General features: G+C 51.4%; 10 protein-coding genes across 10 annotated transcripts; 5 read left to right on the top strand and 5 right to left on the bottom strand.

Annotated features, from left to right (window-relative positions):
* Nucleotides 1-560: 560 nt before the first annotated feature.
* Nucleotides 561-2,742, bottom strand: NUU61_010103 (flavin monoamine oxidase family protein; the record flags this gene model as incomplete). The annotated part of the gene is made up of 3 exons (XM_056660628.1): nt 561-1,939; nt 2,008-2,185; nt 2,245-2,742. 3 exons carry the CDS (start codon nt 2,740-2,742, stop codon nt 561-563), a joined length of 2,055 nt encoding a protein of 684 aa, XP_056507126.1.
* Nucleotides 2,743-3,902: 1,160 nt separating this feature from the next.
* NUU61_010102 (uncharacterized protein) lies at nt 3,903-4,968 on the bottom strand (the record flags this gene model as incomplete). Its single annotated transcript, XM_056660627.1, has 4 exons — nt 3,903-3,944; nt 4,002-4,191; nt 4,249-4,794; nt 4,880-4,968. The coding sequence occupies 4 exons, from the start codon at nt 4,966-4,968 to the stop codon at nt 3,903-3,905; spliced, it is 867 nt and encodes a 288-aa protein (XP_056507125.1).
* A 926-nt stretch (nt 4,969-5,894) lies between these two features.
* Nucleotides 5,895-6,600, bottom strand: NUU61_010101 (chitinase; the record flags this gene model as incomplete). Its single annotated transcript, XM_056660626.1, has 4 exons — nt 5,895-5,979; nt 6,217-6,250; nt 6,316-6,430; nt 6,496-6,600. 4 exons carry the CDS (start codon nt 6,598-6,600, stop codon nt 5,895-5,897), a joined length of 339 nt encoding a protein of 112 aa, XP_056507124.1.
* Nucleotides 6,601-7,537: 937 nt separating this feature from the next.
* Nucleotides 7,538-7,769, top strand: NUU61_010100 (uncharacterized protein; the record flags this gene model as incomplete). The annotated part of the gene is made up of 2 exons (XM_056660625.1): nt 7,538-7,618; nt 7,647-7,769. 2 exons carry the CDS (start codon nt 7,538-7,540, stop codon nt 7,767-7,769), a joined length of 204 nt encoding a protein of 67 aa, XP_056507123.1.
* A 36-nt stretch (nt 7,770-7,805) lies between these two features.
* NUU61_010099 (uncharacterized protein) lies at nt 7,806-8,338 on the top strand (the record flags this gene model as incomplete). Its single annotated transcript, XM_056660624.1, has 3 exons — nt 7,806-7,905; nt 7,954-7,992; nt 8,046-8,338. The coding sequence occupies 3 exons, from the start codon at nt 7,806-7,808 to the stop codon at nt 8,336-8,338; spliced, it is 432 nt and encodes a 143-aa protein (XP_056507122.1).
* A 1,293-nt stretch (nt 8,339-9,631) lies between these two features.
* On the top strand, nt 9,632-13,854 carry NUU61_010098 (uncharacterized protein; the record flags this gene model as incomplete). Its single annotated transcript, XM_056660623.1, is given in 4 exon segments — nt 9,632-10,765; nt 11,185-11,805; nt 11,825-12,277; nt 12,325-13,854. 4 exon segments carry the CDS (start codon nt 9,632-9,634, stop codon nt 13,852-13,854), a joined length of 3,738 nt encoding a protein of 1,245 aa, XP_056507121.1.
* Nucleotides 13,855-14,303: 449 nt separating this feature from the next.
* On the top strand, nt 14,304-15,383 carry NUU61_010097 (PQ-loop repeat-containing protein; the record flags this gene model as incomplete). The annotated part of the gene is made up of 4 exons (XM_056660622.1): nt 14,304-14,348; nt 14,510-14,713; nt 14,805-15,074; nt 15,117-15,383. 4 exons carry the CDS (start codon nt 14,304-14,306, stop codon nt 15,381-15,383), a joined length of 786 nt encoding a protein of 261 aa, XP_056507120.1.
* Nucleotides 15,384-15,606: 223 nt separating this feature from the next.
* On the bottom strand, nt 15,607-16,942 carry NUU61_010096 (Mrp/NBP35 family ATP-binding protein; the record flags this gene model as incomplete). The annotated part of the gene is made up of 4 exons (XM_056660621.1): nt 15,607-16,262; nt 16,366-16,485; nt 16,598-16,733; nt 16,874-16,942. Coding segments are annotated over 4 exons (981 nt in total), but the record flags the coding sequence as incomplete, so codon positions are not given.
* Nucleotides 16,943-17,193: 251 nt separating this feature from the next.
* On the top strand, nt 17,194-19,352 carry NUU61_010095 (AATF family protein; the record flags this gene model as incomplete). The annotated part of the gene is made up of 4 exons (XM_056660620.1): nt 17,194-17,266; nt 17,326-17,440; nt 17,492-18,909; nt 18,982-19,352. 4 exons carry the CDS (start codon nt 17,194-17,196, stop codon nt 19,350-19,352), a joined length of 1,977 nt encoding a protein of 658 aa, XP_056507118.1.
* Nucleotides 19,353-19,388: 36 nt separating this feature from the next.
* Nucleotides 19,389-19,739, bottom strand: NUU61_010094 (uncharacterized protein; the record flags this gene model as incomplete). Its single annotated transcript, XM_056660619.1, has 1 exon — nt 19,389-19,739. One exon carries the CDS (start codon nt 19,737-19,739, stop codon nt 19,389-19,391), a length of 351 nt encoding a protein of 116 aa, XP_056507117.1.
* Nucleotides 19,740-19,884: the final 145 nt, after the last annotated feature.

The following is a 19,884-nucleotide window of genomic DNA, read 5'->3' as shown; positions in this document are numbered from 1 at the left end:
ACTGTGCTGCAGTTTTACCTGTGAGTTAAAAAAGTCTCTCAAGTCCATGTCCGCAAGATCGAGGACCCTGAAAGTTCGGGTAGTCTCGTCAAAGCTAGCACTCTTGGCAGGGCCCGAGGATACCCAATTGATCCCCACTGTGTTATCTAGTGGGGTCGATCGTCCATTCCATGCCAGGCAATGATAACTGGTGCTGAGTGTGGGTCAGTAAGTAATGACTTCTCGAGGTTTATCTTGAGGTGGTAAATAAGTGGACCAGACGGGGAAGATCGTGCACAGTTCTGCTCGGCCAAGGAACTTGGTGTGAAGTCCTTTTTTGAGACGTGTGTGGTGATTAATTATAGCGTTCCTTAAGAACCCCCATCCCGTTCATGGAAATAGATAGGTAGAGTCAAAATGATGGTGCTCTAGAGTCTGAAGGCTACAAGGCCTACATCAGATAAGACGGAAAAGTCCAGTTATCAGATCCACTTTATTTTGTCTATATAATGCCCAAAGCCATGAATTCTAAAGAAAAGAGAGAGCTTTTTGAAAGACACTATTTTCTTCCCGGATGGACATCAGAGTTTGATCCATCGGCCCATCCATCGCTGATTGAGCTCCTTGGCCTCGTCAACCAGCCCTAATTCCAGAAGAAGCTGGACCGAGCCGCGGACCGCAGAATGCAAGGAAGAGCTAACCCAGGCCTGCGTGGGAGCCGTGTGCTCGCCGATAAAGATAGTGTTGTGCTCGGTTTGGTGGTACGCGGGAATATAGAGCTTATGCTGCTCGACATCTGGCCGACACCAAGAAGTTGCGGTATGCTCGTCTTGAAGCCAGCATAAACGCTCGTAGTCCCCGGTGTATAGATCCCTGATCTTTTCGCCATGCAGATCGACAATTGAGTCGAGTACCGTCTGCACGTATTCCTCGTCGGAGAAGCTGACGAATCGGTCGCTCCAGTCGCCTCCACGGTAGTGCATGATCAGACCCGGACCAGACTTGTTGAGGCCGTAGACCGGATAGTAAAGAGCACCAATTGGGTCGCTTGGCGGCTTAGAGTAGCCACCGAAGATTGGCCGCTTACCCTTCTCCCAGAAGCGCTCCGAGAACAACAAGGCAACCTTGCATGCAGATTTGAACCGCAGGCCAGCCTCACTAATCGCGCGATTGAGGACTGACGAGAAGGTTGGTAGCTGCATAAACCGCGTCATGGTGAAAGGAACCGCCATTATAGTGTAATCGTATTCCTTAGACTCGAAGGTCCTGTTCGAGACGCTGGGATACCAAGAGAGTCGTGTGTGAGTGCTGCCGTTCTTTCCTGACACGGGCTCCAACTTCCGGACCTTTCGATTGAGAGTGAGTCGGTTTTTGACGTGGGGCAAGAAGGCATCCGAGAGACGGTTGAATCCGCCGTCGATGCACAACCAGTTGGTTTTCCCGAGGGAGTCTTTGCTCCCATCTAAGGCGAGGTTGGAGTTATGATGCAGCTCATCCCAGAACACATCATAGTCCGAGGCAGTCCAGATCTCATCGGTGACATTCTCGCTAGCTTTGAAAACGTGGCGCATCATGGCCTGTTCACTCCAGTCATCCAGTCCCTGGTCCATGGCGAGTTTGTGCGCCCTCCAAACGTCTGTTTGAATAGACCGGAGTGTGGTCTCGTTTTTGAGGATGGCGTTCATTCGATGCTTGGTGTGTTTGTACTCTGGACTACTCATCGCATCCGGCTCCTCCAAGCTGGGGTCTGCCTCAATCTCTGCCCGCGTGGGAATCCTGCCGTCAGGGTGCCGACGTGTGCCCTGGGCAATAAGCTCATTGGGGTGATGTTGGATCCAAGGGATAAAGTCGATCTTCCATCTGGAGTCATTGTGGTTCATCTTGTTCAAAACATTCGCCAGCTGAAACGTCAGCTCATGGTCTGTGTATTTGTATGTCTTGTTGTCATTTTTGTAGGTCACTGTCCACATTTCAATTAGCTGTCAAGTGCTTTGAGTTGCTTCTTTATATATAGACGAAGATTCATACCGGAATGGGGCAGGCGCATGGGGCCCATCTCTGCCAGCTCTCCTTTGATGAACTTGGATCGGAAGCGCCCACCGACACGAGAGTCGGCTTCGATTATCTCCCAGTTGTGGACACCAACACTATCGAGCATCAACCCCGTAGCAAGTCCTGATACTCCTGCACCCACGATTGCAATTGACTGCAGCAAATCAGCGACTGAACATCGAACCAAATATCCAGAAAATAAATAGAGCGTACGGTGTTTTTTGCTGCAGGCTTGGAAGCAATTCCGGTATGCTTGCTCACTTTGGCCACGCCGTCAAACCAGGTTCCCAGCGCATCGAAGTCCTTGAGTAGCGGAATATTCGTATCGGCCATAGATCGCTTCTTCATTCTTTTCTGGAGAGGGACCGGGTTGCTTTTTCCAATAACATCCCCAGCACCGTCATATACATAGATGCATTGGTTTCTCCGGGCGTGTTCTGGGACAGCCCAGGCCAAGCGCTGGGGAGGTTGGTCTTGAACCTTGAATTGGCCAATTTTGTGCCCATGTGTAGTCTGGCCTTTGCTGTCACACGGCGCATAGTCGGCCTTGATAGTTTTTGGCGCCTGGTCCACCCAGTCGAGGTGAATATTGGCCAAGCTACCAGGAACTGCATGAGAGGTAGTCACCCGGACTTTATTTTGCTCGCCGAGTACCGGCAAACCTTGAGAGACCAGGAGAGCCGCGACGGCAACACAAGATTTCGCAGCCATCATTGTTGGTCGACTGAGTTGCGTCTTTCGGCAACAACAGCTCCCCCAGCAGCCTTTATAGCTGCGAACCATTACATTGTGAACAAATTCCTGGGGACCTTTCGAGGCGCCAAGACACCGATCGGTTGATGATCAACCTTATATTTCCGCTAGGGGACGGTCCGTCTGAGAAAAATTCCTACGCTGATCACCTTCTGCAACCATTTTCTCCCGGTCTCGCACACGGGAGAGTACCGTGTGGAAAGCCAAGACTTGCCGCAACATGCGCAGAATTGTCCAAGGATTGACATTGACGGAGACCGATCTCTTCAGAGACTGGCAAGGATCAGCAACCTTGTAGTCGAAGGAATTCGAAAAATTTCTCGCGAGATTGTGGAGATGGTGGGATGTTTGCACACAAAATCAACTTGTGTCAATGGGTTGATCGTCAATGGGTTGATCAGATAAGGCGCTGCAAATGTTTGTTGACGCCTAATTTTCCTGGCAGACATCCGAGGTAGTTAACTTAGTTAACTCGAGCCCATATACCCTGGAGCAACTGGCGAGGAGACCTGAAGTGTCAGATAAACAGAAATAACCAATATATTGAGGTAAAAGTTCAAACCCGAGTGGCATAATTCTCAAGTCCCGCCATTTGCTTGCCGCTCCCGATTGAAGTGGAATTCCCGAGTTATGTTAGCCTTGACACAATAAGTGAATCTTGATGGAATGTCATTGAATAACCGGAGAAGTACAGTAAGAGAAGAAAGAGTAGATTTCGGCTAGGCGAAAATGGCGATAAGGTAGCATGCGATGGCGAGACATTTTCAGCGAAAGGCGTAGGACCGCACAGCCTAAGGAAAATATAGAGAAATGAGTATGAGCAAAGCGCGAGGAATATCTACCGATGCATCTGTTGCACTGTACCCACCATAGGCTAGAGAAATACTCCCAGGTCGTCTTGCATGCCGAAAATAAGAAGTGATAGAAGAAACAAACATACATAGTAGGCATCACATAAATACAATATATTAAAGTTTCCAAATCGCAACGCCCTAACCGGACCTCAAGGCCAATTCCTCTCTTATAAACACTTCAGATTCAGATTCGTGACCAAGCTAAACACCCCATATTACCATGTAGAGTCTTTTCAACAAAACTTGAGAAAGTCTCATTACTCTTTATTGAAATGACCTCTTGCATTTGTATGTCAAGTAAAGTTCCTGTTGGAAGTTTTACGTCAGAAGAATTTGCTTGAAAAATTCAAATGAAACACTCACCGTAACAAACCACACATAACTGTCGCCATTACAAAAAGCCTTCTCAGGATGAGGCTTCTTCAGCAAGTCTCGCGCTCCGTATGGTCCGGTGGCAATATCGACTGTCTCATTAACCCCTCTCCCTGTTACTTCCCTATTTTTGCAAATAGAGAAGTTCTCAAGGATTGGTTTGGCGATTGGTGGATACATCCTATAGAATAGCATAGCTTCAGTTAGTTCTGCTTTCAAAGAAGGGGGAGAGACGTACGAAAGCCCGTGAATAATAACCGCTGCCTTGCTCATGTCCGTATCTTTAGCTTTCGCCCAAGCTGGGGCTATCTTCAGTTTGTCGCCAATATCATTACAATCAGTCTGGTGGAGCTGCTTAGCCTTCAAGAAAGATTCGCAGAAGGTGATTGTTCCCGGCCACATCCATGACCAAGAAGTGTCTTTGCAATATCTGGCGTGCTTTTCAGAACCCTCTTTAATGATTCTGAGATCACCTACAGCAGGGGAAAGATCGCCGTCGAGACCATGGCTTTTCCTCTGTGTTATGACGTTCTCAGAGACCATATTTGCTAGCATATTCCACGCTGCAAAGCTCGCTGTCGAAGAGTTGCCATGGATGGGAAAATATTTCTTCGCGACTTTCTCCCGGAGATCAAAATTGACTTCATTCATAAGAGTCCCAATGACCGAGACCGTATCCCCAAAGCCTTCCCTGATTTTCTGCATCTCGCGGGTCTCATTGGCACCACCGCTCGTATACCCTTGAAACATAGGTATGCCACGACGACTTAACGGGGCAAAAAGTCTAGGCAATACAAATGCTAGTTAGATACTTATTCATTCAAGACGTTGAAAGTTCTATGAGGATTGGTAAGAAAGGTCAGACTTACTGCTTGACCTTCATCTCGGGAGTCGCTGGCATGGCGGTGCTCTCAACCCAAGCGAGGCTAAACAGGGGAAGCAGAAACCACCACAACATTTTGACTTGAAGCAGCCCCTAGAGCCTCTAAATTGCGATGGTCGAGAATGGGTATCGAAGGTAAGAAGCGGCGCAGATGAAGAAACAGAAGAAGAACAGTTTAAAGTCCTGCTTGGGTCGTATGCGTGGTTCAACGTGAGGGACAAGGGAGGGTTCAAAACTATACTTATAGACCTGGGGATCTAGTTATGCTCTGATAATGTCTAAATGGGGCCATTTCACTTGTATCCTGCGCTAACTTAGTCAAAAGGGGTCTTTCGACCTTATTTACGCAAGGTCATAGCCATGCCCCCACACTAACGCGTATATACACCGTGGGTGCGCCGAGTAAATTAGAATATTTCGATCACACCCAAAGAAAAACTGTTTTGAATATTGAGAAGCTAGGCGAGTCTCTTTAATAAGAATCTTTATTGGAATTTGAGAAGGGTTTTGCACACTCATCAATAGTCTCTTTGGATATGATCTGGGTTAGATCGATTCTTCCTACTAAAATCACTAAAAAAAGAATTCTCGAAGAACTAGTATGTTGGAACCAGAGCTATGTATTTAAAATATTGTATGAGGGTCTATGCACATCAAAACTCCCGCATACGAAAAGGTATATACGCCTTAGCGTGGGAATACGGATTAGTCTAGATATACCGACACCCGATATGATCGGCAACAACAGGGCTCAGCTCAAAAGGTCCACCGAAAATTTAGTGTAATTATAAGGCCGTTTATTGGTCAGCTATTTGTGGGAGTGCTCTCTCTAAGCCAAAGATTCTTGATGCCTAAAATAGATACATGAGCCAACGAGGGAGTCAGTGGCTGGGGATGCTCGAGAGGTAGCACTGAAAGAAGTAGTCCTTACAGGGGGCAAAAGACAAGATGGCTCTACAGTTATTAGTGGCTCATAATGTGTTTTGTTATTTCAACTAAATTTATCCTTCTGGACTATCTCGGAATCGGATGATCTCACTCGTGGGAAGGCACGAAAAGTCAAGGATGGGGTGCACGGTATGACCACTGAACAGCATGTTAGTTGCTGTTCATCTACAAGCAGAGCTCAATTCTAACAGCAAGCTCGCAGATTCCTTGTAAGCAGGCCATATTTCTGAACCGCAATGGCGACGAGCTCGGCGACGTCTTCCGCCTTCATAGCTCGCCGAGTTGCCCCATGTTGACATAGCTGGCGTTCCTGGCAGGGCGGCCGCGCCTAGCAGCATCCCCATGATGGCCATTGGTGCACTTTCTGGATCTTACACAATACCGTACAACCCAAGTGTGGCATCGGAGGCTTCACCGAGAACAGAAATGACACGAGCAGCAGCGTAAGCCCCGCCGCAGCGACAGAAAGCTTACCGACGAGAGGAACAATAATGAGAAGAGCAGTGATAATGTTGATAATCAGCTGCTTCTTGTCTTCTTTCTTGGCTGTTTCCCCCATTGTGACCTGAACCATTGAGTCGAAAGCTTGCTGCACCAATGTCACGGGCATGCTGAGTGTCTGGGCCACATCGGCACTGAATTCCCGCCGAGAACCACCATGTACGTTGCATCCAGAGTATTCTGCAGCAACTTCATCTTCTCGGGAGCCCCCGTGATCGTATCTTTTGGATCGGCCACGACAACATGATCCGCCTTCATCGGGTACCTAATTCAGTTTCTCGTGCCGCCCGTGCAGGCAGGGGCCGGACACACGTCGATGAGCGTTTGCACACCCAACTTAACCAAAGACCGCAAGACGCCATGCAAGAGTATCAAAGAGTTCTTCAGAGTCCTTGGGCATCCAATAGAGACTGTACGAGTCATCGGCCATTTCCCCAATGTGACATGGACAAGGGTGAGTTGTGCGGTCGATACCGTCTGTTTGATATATGCAATCGAAGTACTTATTTCCTTCGCTCGTTAAAACTTCCAACACTGTTCGGCTCTAGCTCAGAGTCTGTTGTGTAGTCGAAGAAAAAGGAATGTGCATATGGATAGACATGGCCAGGCTCAGTATGAGGACTCGAATCTATCGTAAATTCTCGAATTGCGATTTTTATGTCTGACTTGTTGACAGCCATGTTGACATTCAAGTCAGCTGATGGTTTCGTTACAGAGGGAAAAGTAATCTGAGTGGTGATAGTGTGTCCAGTCTGCCGGATCAAAGCCAGAAACTATGCAAGGATAAACGAAGTGAGAGAGAGAGAGAGAGAGAGAACAGAGTAGTAAAAAGGATCAGTGGACGGCTGCATGGGTGTGATAGTCACCGGCCACCCACCCTAGTCGAAGTATGGATGGCCATGATGAACAGAAAGTTGGATAGCAGCTGGCTAGGATGGTATATATATAAAAGCTTGAATCAATAGAAGAGGAAAAGCCGGTAAAAGAATTTGAAAGGAGAACGCGCATCTGGATAATTGAAGCGTTGAAAGAAACGAAGAAGAGAAGTTTGCCTAGGACAAAGATGTGATAGCCGGAAACTGCCTATAACCATCAAACGTCCTATACATAGACCCTCATGACCTCCTCACTCCATCTCCTGAACCTGTATTCATCATCATTTCACTTCTATTTCTCGACTTCCAACACCAATATCATGGCTACCGTATTTAATCTCTTTCCCTCCCTCCCAACGGAGATCCGACTCCTCATCTGGAGAGCATGCTTGCCCAGTCGAGTGATTGAGCTTGAAGAGGGTGCCTCAGTTTCAACCCACAATCATGTTCAACCACTGTCTGTTGGATTGCAATGTCTCCTATGTCAATGATACTTGCCACCGCTTTATGTATCTGATTAGATCAACAAATCCAACAGCTTACTCGGTATGAAATCGCCAATGCTTCAACATCGGAGTGCAGTGTGCCATGGTGATCAATTGCGTCAATCAACCGCGATACAAGCGATCCGTCAAGAAAAACAATAGAAAAGCTGTCCCAGAGGCTCGCCTGCCTCCCATGGTGACTGGTGGGTTGTTGATCTCCGTGGGTCTGTTCTGGTTTGGCTGAACAGCAGCTCCCGAGTATCTGTGGCCATTGCCTGTCGTCGCAGCAGGTAAGATATTCCCATAAACTGTTTCTCTGGCAGATTCTAACACCAAAAGCTAGGGTTTATCGGCGCCGGATTTACCATCGTGTTCCAGCAATGCCTCAACTTCCTGGTGGATACGTATGGCGTCTTCGCGGCCAGTGCGGTGTCAGCCAACACCATTCTGCGGTCTGTGCTTGCCTGTGCGCTTCCGATGGCTGTGCGGCCGATGTTTAAGAAACTGGGGGTGGGCTCTGCGTCGAGCTGCTTGGGAGGCATTTCGTGTTTATCCTTGCCGGTGCCGCTTCTTTTCATGAAGTACGGAGCCTTGCTGAGGAAGAAATCTCGATTTGCCCCCAAAACCAGTCGCTAGACGATCCCTTTGTCCGTGATTGTACTTGCATTCTTGGCGAACAGTTCATTTGCCTGGCCGACAAAGCAATCCGGGAATTGAGTGGAACCAAGACGGATATATTCCGATCTCCGTCCCTTCCACGCCTCGACACAAGCCTTTCCCGCTCTTTTTATTTTATTTTGAATCCAAGATGATATACTAGCTATAAAAGCCTTGGTCAGCGTTACAAATCCTCCCCAGCCCCCCTGTCAACCTGGCGGTCAACCTCAATTCTGTGGAACAAACCGTGCACTACCACCTCGGTAGAAAGGCAGTAGTGAATACGTTCCGAAAATAACTGAGAGATCCTTGGACCAAACCAGAATGATCCTCATGAGAGATGGAGATCAGGTTCCTCGTGGTGACCTCCCAGTGAGTTGTCATGCTGGGACCGGGCCGGTTATAGATCGACTATTGATCGCGTGATATTGCATCTTGCAAGAATGCCCCTGGATATTCCTTTTTTTCCGTCCCCGAGTCCTGATGACGTAGTTAGTAGGGTGATCAATATTCAATCATTATCATGTTTCTTGGCTGCACAAACCTGGAGATGCCCAATCTGACCGCAGTATCGGCCGAGTTGGCATCGTGCTTGGAGTACAGATATAGGCCTGCGCCTCAAAGCTGAGCACGCAAAGTGATAGACATGCAAAACTAGGTAAAAACTAGGCAGAGAGATTCTCGCCCGAGTCAATGCATCCCCATGATGTTCCCTTCCCACAATGGCGTATAGTTCGCCGGCGAAAACCCTAAAAAAAGGACCAAACAAAAAAGAGTGCCAATCACACCACAACCTACTCAAATTATGCTTACAGGCAATTCCAATCCAAAAAAGATCTTATTTCCACTGGCGCCTTGTGGTTGGATAGACCAGGGTCTCCCCTCCCGGCCGATCATCTCCCAGAACCTCCTCGTGGCGCAGTGCGGGTCTCCGCAAAACTCCGCCTCACCCGCGCTCTCCTTCGAATTGCCAAATCCCCCAGCGATGATTCGGCCCCCAGCAGCTATACCATTCCCAGTCAAGTTAGATAGCGAGTAGCCTCGGACTCTCTTGGCTCGCACCAACCTTAACACGGTCAGCATGGTCAAAGTGGACTCTGCCATGGACCCCAAAAAATCATAAAGAGATTAGCCTGCGTGGCCCCAGTCAACATGAAAACTGTGCGACAAATTTCGATCCCGTGTCACAATTGCGAGCTCGAGCGTCATTCTCTCCCAGATATTTAGGGCGCTCGATCGCCGCCTTTATTTTGGAGGGCCATATTTCCCAACATGCTGCGATACGGTCTTTGCTGGCTGGGGTGGGCCCTTGCCGCCCTGGCGCAGTTCCAGAGCTTCTCGCCCCCTGGCCACAATGAGATCACCTACAGCATCAACATCCCCCAGAAGACTGCCGACTCTGGTTCGGGCCCCATATATTTCCAGCTGAATTCCACTCGCTCCGTGGAGTGGTTTGCACTGGGCCAGGGGAGACAGATGCGAGGCGCCAACATCTTCGTGGTGTATACTGCTGGCGACAACGTGACTGTCTCTCCACGTCTGGGGAAAGGGCACGTCGAGCCGCTGTATAATAAAGACGCTCGCGTCACGGTCCTCAACAGCAGCGGGGTCCACGATGGCGTGATTACTGCCAATGTGCGATGTGACAGCTGCATCACTTGGAACGGGGGCAACGAAGACGTGACCAGCTCCTCGAGCTCGTGGCTCTGGGCCGTCAAGTATGGCCGGCCACTCAATTCCAACAGCGAGTCGGCTGATATTGTCCGCCATGACGACATGGGCGTTTCGTTCTTCGATCTCAAGCAAGCAACCGGCGGCAGTTCGGCGAACCCGTTCCTGGACCTCCAAAGCCAAACATCCGATGCAAGCGCCGGGCCTGGATTTGACCTCAACACTTTTAAACGCAAAAAGACGGCGCATGCGGTCCTGATGATCCTCGCTTTCGTGGTGTTTTTCCCCGTCTTCGCCTTGGCCCTTCGGATTCTGCCCTCATCGCTGGCCCTGAGTCTCCATGCGATTTCGCAAATCACGACCGTGGCATTGATTCTTGTTGGATTTGGGCTGGGGATTTCAATGGCCGACGACATTGGTCGATTCAATCACTACCATCCCATCATTGGTATCGTGGTTGTGGGGACATTGGTTCTGTTCCAGCCGGCCATGGGGATGCTGCAGCACCTGCATTACCGCAAAACCGGCGAAAAGGGCCCCTTTGCGTATGGACACCGATGGCTAGGTCGAATCATCATTGTTTTGGGGATTGTGAATGCTGGACTTGGGTTCAAAATGGTCGGCATCGATACCGCAGAGGCGCCGCGGGGGGCGGTGATCGCCTACGGGGTGGTGGCGGGAGTCATTGGGGTGGTTTATCTGGTGGTGATCGGCCTACTAAGCCGCAACCGTCGAGTACGCACTCCGTAGACTGCGAGTATATTAATTGTGGAGGTGCAAATGAGAATCATGTTTATCATCGCAAATGCCAAGCCTGTCGATCCTGACGTCATTGTCCTGGGGAACGGCCCCTGTTGAAGATCGGTTTCTCTTCGGCTGTTTCTTTTCTTCAAAACTCCCCCATTGGAGTGGCTCAGTTTTCCCCGAATCCACTCCTTCATGACGTCTGCCCCTTGATCAGACCTTTTTTTTTTAATCTCGTCTCGGGCTTTTCACTTTCTTTCACTTGCAGAGCAGCGACACGATGCCATTGCATACTGTCGCTCTGGGCGCGGCTCTCACCCCGACCGTCATTCATACACTAATCACTCATGTGGGTCGTGCAGAACCCGAACACCGAGGGATGTTTTGCTGATTCGTTGCCCGTCTTGTAGTACCTGCATCGCAAATCGCTTCACGACAAACCCACCGTCCACATTACCTATGACGAAGGCATCCAAATCGTTCGCCAGTTCCTGTTCTATGCGTCGAAACATCCAGTCGAGGATCTCCAGGCATTTACCCGCCAGTCGGTACCCAGTCCGCACTGGGTGAGGACCGAGGCTGTCACTATCCCTGCGGAGCATCTATCAGAAGCCGCCAATGTTGTTTCCAAGCAACTCGGGCGCGATGGCATTGTTCGCGTCGGCGGCGAGAAGTGGTGGCAATGGCGCGGGCCGTCCGAGGGTCTCAAGGGGGAGTGGATTGAGATGCGCAGCCACTACAATCAGAACAAGAAGGAAAACCAGCGCAGCAACCGAGTTATGCTGTACCTGCATGGCGGGGCATACTTTTTCGGGAGCGTGGATACGCATCGGTATATGATGCAGCGCCATGCGCGCAAGCTCAAAGGTCGCGTCTTCGCGCCGGATTATCGGCTGGCACCGCAGTTCCCCTTCCCGTGTGGCTTGCATGACTGCATGGCGGCCTATCTGTGGCTGTTGAAGACCTACCAGCCGAATGAAATTATTCTTGCAGGCGATTCCGCGGGTGGAGGCATGTCCCTGTCGATGATGGTCATGATGCGGGATCAAGGAATTCCCCCTCCCGGCGGGCGCCATTCTGATCTCGCCCTGGGTCGATCTAACCCACTCTTTCCCGAGCATTGTCGAGGATAACCCTGGCGATTATATCCCTCCCTATGGGTTCAGACACAAGCCCTCTACGGCATGGCCTCCGCCGAATGCCGATGAGATCCTGGATATCAAAAAGATGTCTCGCAAGGAGACGGTCACCACCAAAGATGTTGAGAAAGCTATTCCTGCCCCCAACAGCGCGGAAGAAGAGACCGCGGTTCGTGGCTACACGGTCCACGAGAAGGAGGTGCCTACCGCCCAACCTGCCTACCCGGGCCAGCAGCAGAACCCTGATCCTGCCACTGTCCAAACCGAGCCCGATAATATCCACGTGGTCTTGGATGGCAAGACGGTCGAGCTCAAAGATCAGATTCAAATGTACGCGACCAACCAGCTTATTTCCCATCCCCTTGTGTCGCCCATTCTCCAGCCCTCGCTGGGAGGTCTCCCCCTCTCCAGATATTGGGCGGCGGCGGCGAGAGACTTCGCGACGAGCAGTTCTATGTGGCTCATAAAGCGGCCGATCCGACGGCATACCCGCCCAGTGACGTGTACCTCGATCAATACGATCCGGATCGGGGGACATTGAACAAGTATGGGCCCACCTATGTGCAACTGCAGGTGTGGGACGACCTGTGTCATGTGGCCCCGACTCTCAGCTTCACGCGTCCCGCCAAGTACATGTTCCGTGCTATCTCACAATTTGGGTCTTGGGCCCTGGCTCGAGCCCAGAGTTCCGAGGTTGAGATCGTGGATGAGAGTGTTGTTTCGCCCGTTTCATCCAGTAGCTCCGATGACTCGGGAACGGTGAATCCTGGATCCGAGTCAAAGAAGTCAACCGAACCTACGGGTACTCCATCTGTCGGTGTAGCTGGCGATCCCTTGCCGCCTTTCTACAAACACATGCTCCGCCAGCGAGTCGACAAACGTGGGCACGTCTACCAGCTTGATCCGCCTTCGGCCTATCCGGTGCTAGATATTCCCCCAGCCAAGGTCGGCGCAATTAATCCCGAGCTCATCCGAAAATGGCTCGCCGCAAAGGGAGAGTGGGACGTGAAATTTGCCAAAGAGAAGCTTCGAGTCCAGAGCCGTCGCATCGAGGAGATGTCCCATGGATTCCAGGATTTCGAGGGCGAATGCCCTCCCGCGAGCTCCCTTGCCGCCCGGCGTGCTGCTCCTGGCGTGTTACCGCCGTCGCACGCGAAGAAGAATTACGGTCTGATGCTTTGGAGTGGGTGGGGGAGCAAGCACGATGAGCGGACTATGGAAAGGGAACGGGAGGTACAACAATCCGGGCGGCGCTCCACCCGCACCAGCGTCGACGCCGGCCAGGCTGGCTCATGGTCCAGCAAACCGTCCAAGGATGGACGGCAGGATACATTTTCCAGCAAAGACGGGGAATCCAATGGCAAATCCCAGTCTGCTACGGACCAGCACCAGTCCGGTACCAGCACAGTCACCTGGGATACCGCTAGTGAAATGAAACAGCCGGCTGCGGATCTCCCGGGGCGGACATCTGTCGACCCTGATTCCGTATCTACTCGGCCTGTGTCGGAGAAGAGTGCAGGCCCAATCCTCGTGCTGCCGGAGGTGGACAATCGAAAGCTCACCGACGATAGCGCGAGCACGCGGGCCCTTTTCCATGCCGCGGGGACCCTCCCGATGAAGTCAGACGCGTCCTTGGCCCACAGCAGATACCGGCCCGAGTCGGCTGCCGGGTCAATGGCCGGACGCAGTGAGTTTATGTCCGACACGGCCAGTACTGTCGGTGGCGACAAGGACTCTGTGGCCGGCTTTGGTACAGTACCCGATGTTGCTAGTACGCGTGCTGTGATCGGCGCGACGGGCGTCGTTGGCATTGTTCACCCCAACGACAGCGGGCGCATTTCGACAGATACCTTGTCCGTGCCAGGTGGTCGAAGCTCTACCTCGCGCCGTCCTGATATGCCCGACCGAGACGTGTTCAAAACGGCCGAAGAACACCTATAGTTTTCTTTCATCTCCCGCTATTTATTGTGGTCTACATGCAGCTGGGATTCGTTCTTTTTGGTATTAATCTTGCTCATCCCCCATGGTACTTGCATGTCTCTTAACCTAAAGTTTTCTTTTCTCTTCCCTTCTTTCTTGCTCGCAAGTCCCGCACTTGGACTTGGCATCTTCCATGCCTCTCATCTGTATGATTATTGTGTTGCATATACCCATATATCTGGCTCATCTCCGGCATCCTTGCCACCGGCCATATTTCAGAAATACACAATGCCTCTCGCAATCAACTAGGTAGCTTTTCAAGTGGAAGTAGATTTGCCTGCGTAACACCCAATTATATTTCTAGAAAATGGACCCACCACACATGATTAATCCTTATCTTCGAATCCCCGGTTATCTATCTTCTTTTCACTTCTCTTCTCTGAACGAGGAGCATCGAATGCGATTTCGGCATGGACATTCCAGCAGCAGAAAATGTCCTCGGCACTCTAGGCGCGGTTCGTGGACTACGTTGATTCTTAAGGTGATTCTATAGATGTAACTGACCACTTTAATCTCTAGGTTTGCTGGTCTATCCAGGTATGTTTAGAGCAGGACAGACTGAGAGAGTGTAGATGACAATAGAAAACGAGTCTTGCTGATCATTATATCTGGACAGCTTCTCCCCCAAATAATCATCAACTACAGAAGACACACCACCGAGGGTCTCCAGGACTCCATGATGCTCTTGTGGGCTGTAGCGGGCGTGCCGCTGGGGGTATACAACATTGTCAAGGAGTTAAATGTGGCATTGAGAATTCAGCCACAGATCCTGACGACTTTGAGTCTCGTCACTTGGGCGCAATGTCTTTACTACGGCAAGGTCAACTCTCTTCCGTTATCTATATATTTCCCATTTCTTTATTTGTTTCTCTATCTGAATTTGGAATATTGATATTGATTCTCAACTACAGAAATACTCCGTGCTGAAATGTGTCGCCATTGTTGTCCCCCTCCTTCTATTCTTCGGTGCCATCGAAGTAGGACTCGTCTTCGCATTACGACAAGCCCAAACCCGTGCCCTCGAGTGGCCTCTCATCCTAATGGCTGTGTTGAGTGCCTCCATGCTTGCTGCGGGTGTGATGAGACATTATTGGGATATCTACATCCACCGTACCGTGCGAGGAATTAGTTTCTTTTTCGTGGGCATCGATGCTGCGGGCGATTTGTTTTCTCTTGTATCTGTTTGTGAGTAATGCCTCCCGAATATTGGTGGTACTGACAAGGCTGATATCGATGTATATATAGTGTTTGGATCATCTATTGATATACTTGGCATAGTGATCTATGGCACGGAACTGGCGCTTTGGTTGGGCATTTTCCTCTGTGGAGGCGTGTTCAATCTCTTGCCCTGGCTTAGGAGGCGGTCCAAGAGGCGGGAAGAGGCCTTGCAAGAGCCCGTTACTTTGCATCCGATGCCGTCGTCGACTTCGGTGTTTAGGACTGCATCTGGGTCTGTGGTTGAACGGCGTGCTTGGCCGAGTACATCTTGACGAGTATCTCCGTAATTATAATTGTGGAATCCCTTAAGAATAAGTGATGAGACTACTCGTATTAGCCATAGAACAGAAGTTATCTGAGTAGGAAAAGGTCCATTGTTGTGGTAGACTTGTCCGGTCAATCCCAAACACCGAAGAAATATAGGTGAACAACCACGCCAAAAATGCAAAGACCAGATAATATACACTAGAGAAATGATTGTACAATCAACAAGCATTAGCGCCAGTCCAGCCCGATCTTATGAGCAATCTGCTCGGCAACACCGAGAAACGCCTGTCGCCTGGCACTGCGCTCCGCAGACTCTTCAGCCACGACAGTCGGCATACCGCGATCAGCATCCTCGCAAACCTGCGCGTCAAGCGGGATATCGCCCAGGAAATCCACACCGAGCCGTTTACATTGACCCAAGACACCTTGGTCTTCCCCACGAGAGTGGCGATGTTCGCCATGAGAGAAGATACGGGTCTGGTGGCCGCACTGCGGACAGGCAAAGAAGGCCATATTACGCACCATGCCGAGCACGGGGACATCCATGCGCTGGAACATGCCGATGCCGCGGACGGCGTCGCGCAGCGCAATATCCTGCGGCGTGGTGACGACCACTGCGCCGTCGATGATGACTTCTTGGTTAATGGTGAGTTGGACGTCGCCCGTGCCCGGTGGCAGGTCCACGATTAGGACATCGAGGGGGCCCCACGACACCGAGTGCAGGAGCTGGTGCATGGCCTTAGTGACCATCAGCCCGCGCCACGAGATCGGTGTTGAGTCCATTGGTACTTCGCCCGTGGCGGGGTCGGATTGTGTTTGCGGGAGGAGATAGCCCATTGACATGGACTTGAGGCCGTAGTTTGTGAGAGGGAGGAGACAGTTATCTAGAGGGTTACAGAACCAGAATATAAGCATCTGCCATGGAATTGCACACAAACGCTAACCTGACCGACCATAATGTGGGACATGGGACAAGGTGTATCTTACTTTCGTCAAGGCGAGGCTCGCCCGAGAGATTGAGCAGGGTTGGAATAGATGGCCCGAAGATGTCAGTGTCAAGAATACCTGTCCGGATACCACGACGAGCAAAGGATAGGGCAAGATTGACTAGTGATCAACAATCTGGTTAGCTTAAATTCATCCAGACGGGTCCAAACGACAAGCGGATGCGAAAGACCACCAATGAAAAAAAAAAGCGTCAACAAAGGCTTCAACTAACCTGCTATAGTCGACTTTCCAACTCCTCCTTTGGCAGACGAAACCGCCACCACCTTCTTGACATCTCGGATCTTCCGTTTCTCTGGTAGACCGCGGCGCCGAGGGAAGGATGGTGGAGTTCCAGAGCGAGGGAGTCCCTAGTGAATTATAAGCAAATCAGAGAACACCCCAAAAGAAATACCATGTAATATTCCAAACAGCCATTGACCATGTTGGACATGAAAATAAACAGAAAACATGGCAAGTAGAGCAGTATCGGAGTATCCAAATCACTCACTAGAGGATTATCATGTCGGAGAACCCTAGCTGTAGAAAATGTTCGGCACTGCACAGCTGCAATTCGAACTCTTTGTGGCCACATAATAGTCAATCAAGAGGCAGAACACACTTGCGACTGACAGGGCATTGAAACCGCAGAATGCGAGATGTCCGGAATGACGTGAAAAGCCGAGGGCGGAGGCAGATTCTGCCGGAGAAAAGGCACCCGACCGCCCAGGATAATCGACACCGCCTGCCGGAAATCGGTTAGTTCTGCCGGACAACGGAAAAATACAAAAAAAAGTTGCGCAAGAACGTCTCTTCTTTCAACACCGCAACATGGCAGGCACTGCACGCCCACGACGCTCGCTGGCGGACCAGCTGGCGGAGCTCACAGATCCTACCCCAAAAGGTAACGTGAAACCACGTAAAATGGCTCAAGGTTTGGTGTGGATGACTGACGGATTGCAGATTTTGATCCGGAGGATCTTGAACGCGGGGGAGAATCGGACGGCGAGGGAGCTACCGGGCTGTCTACCAAGACGACAAATCCCGACGCCGGAAGAGAACATTATCAGGAAGTTGGGTAAGAGAAGCGCCTCGTAAATTTCTCTCGGAAGTAAGCTAACAATAAAAGAAAATCAACGTGGAAGAAACGTGACGCCCCGTTATTGGGGAAACACTATTCTGGAACTCGTGTCAGCCGAGATGCACTGGAGGAAGACAGTGATGACCCGTTCGGGGAACCTACAACAAATTATGAAAACTCCGACCAGGTCACCAGTGAAGGTGAAGCCTCGGGTGGAGAATCGCCCGGCTCAGGCGCCTCATCGGCGGGCGACAGCCTATCCGAGGAAGGCGAAGGGGTCTCCGAATCCGAGGAAAGTGGAGACTCTCTGAATGGCTCGGAGGACACCGAAGATGAGGACAGTGAAGACGAGGGTGGTGGTCACGAAACCGACGGGAATCCATCCCTTCTGGAGGGCAATGGCAAAAAGAACGGCACCGGTGATGGCCATGTTGGTGATCGTGGGGAGCTACGGAGGTTGATGGCCTCTGATCAGAAAACCATTGCTGCGACTCTCTCTCAAGCGGCCCAGGCAGATGCTGCCAAGGGAAAGGCTGTGAAGGAGCAACGTACCTGTTTTGATGGGATTCTTAATTCTCGGATCAAGCTTCAGAAAGGTCTGACGGCGGTGGATGAAATTGTCGCAAAGGTGGATGATGAAGATGAGAGCAACGGGGTGGACGCCGAGGCAATCAAATCGGCAGAATCCGCTGCCCTCACTCTGTGGTCGACGCTAGAGGACCTGCGTACCGCCCTGGCAGATGCCCAGGCTACAGAAGGCTCTAAAAAGCGGAAAAGACCCTCTCCAGTGTCGCCATCGACTTCCTCAGCCTCTCTCTGGGAGCGAATGGCCGACCTGGAGTCCGAATCAATGACCCACCGTCGAGCCATTCTCGACAAATGGTCCCAGAAAGTCCGCGGCACTTCGACTCCTCTCCCTAACGCCCGAGGCAAGCTCATGGGCTCGGCGTCTGGTCGCCAACAGACAATTACCGCTGTGCTCGATGCTCAAATTGCTACGGAAATTGGGGAACGGGCTACCAAACGGTCTCGTGCAGCATCCCAGTCCAATGGCACCAATTTCACTGAGAATCGCCCGGAGCCGATCTACGACGATACCGTTTTCTATCAATCTCTTCTCCGCGACCTCGTGGAGCAGCGCATGTCTTCTTCAGACGCAATGACCAGCGGCCTCGACACACTGCACCAATTGCCGTCCCGGCTGCCCATCCACCCCGTCACGGGCATGCGCAACGACAAAGTCAAGCGGGACATTGATACACGCGCCTCCAAGGGCCGCAAGATGCGATTCAATGTGCACGAAAAGCTTCAGAACTTCATGGCCCCTGAGGACCGTGGCTCGTGGACGATCAGTGCCCGGGACGAGCTCTTTGCTTCGCTGCTTGGCAAAACGGCCAGTGGATTGCTCGGCGAGGGAGATGAGAGTGCTAGTGGCGAAGACAGTGACAGTGACCGGGAAGAGGGTGGTCTGCGGCTGTTCCGAAGCTGAGATTGGATGCAACCAGCGCGGCTTTAGATCTATATTCTTACTTGTACAGTACAGAGTACTTCCTCCATGGCATGTAAAATTCAAGGGCAGGAACCAGCTGCATTCCGAGAACTTAGACTTGTCGTCCTTGCCCTAAGTCCCCCCGTATCCTCCCGGCATCAATCCCCTAGTCAGCGCATAGGTCGATCGCTGATGGAGGCCCCATTCCTCCCAAGCCCTAAGTCCTCCCTCCACCCTCCCATCTCCCATCCCTCACAACGCACCGCTGGACAGACACACCGAGGGTGTGTCGCTGGCGTGCGCACCGGACCTCTTGGGTTCTGGTGCGCACTCAGCGAGCTGTTCGGCGAGTGGTGGTCACTCGCACTCCTCAGCGGCTTCGGTCGACGGCTTCACGCCGTGCTGGGCCGCGATCGTTGACGAAATGAACCCTCGGTCTTTGGGACCGCAGGGGGATTAAAGCTCGGCGGGGGATGAGACAGAGCGGACATTGCCCTCATTGGCGATGGTGGGATTCTTGAGAATCCCACGGAGGGGAGCAGGCCGGCTCTTGCTCGGAGCCAAGGGCACAATGTTGGTGGCCGATCGGCCACGCCGGGTGATGGCTCGGAAGCGCTTGGCCAGCTTCTTCAGCGACACGGCAAGCGTGTGACGAGCTGAGTCGGGGCGAATGTTTTCCACGATGGGAGGAAAGATGATGGGCTCGGCAGTTGTGATAGGGGTGATGGTTGAAGGCGTGCTCTCGTGGGTACGATCTTGACGGTTACCACGGAAGCCGTTGAAGAGTTTCTTGAACGAGAGAGCCATTGTGGGACTTTGATCCCGTAAGCAGATTGGCTTTGGATGGTTGAATAAAGATTGAATGAAAGAGAAGCACTGCAGATGCTTGAATGTAGAAGATGGAGATGGAGAGTGTGTGGGTGGTAAGAGGGAGCAGGTCAAAGTAGGAAAG

This window comes from Penicillium alfredii (genome assembly GCF_028826965.1).
Source record: "Penicillium alfredii strain IBT 34128 chromosome Unknown utg000012l_segment0_segment0, whole genome shotgun sequence".
Taxonomy (NCBI): Eukaryota; Fungi; Ascomycota; class Eurotiomycetes; order Eurotiales; family Aspergillaceae; genus Penicillium; species Penicillium alfredii.
Note: the sequence above shows the minus strand (reverse complement) of the source record. Positions and strands in the feature narration are given on the sequence as shown.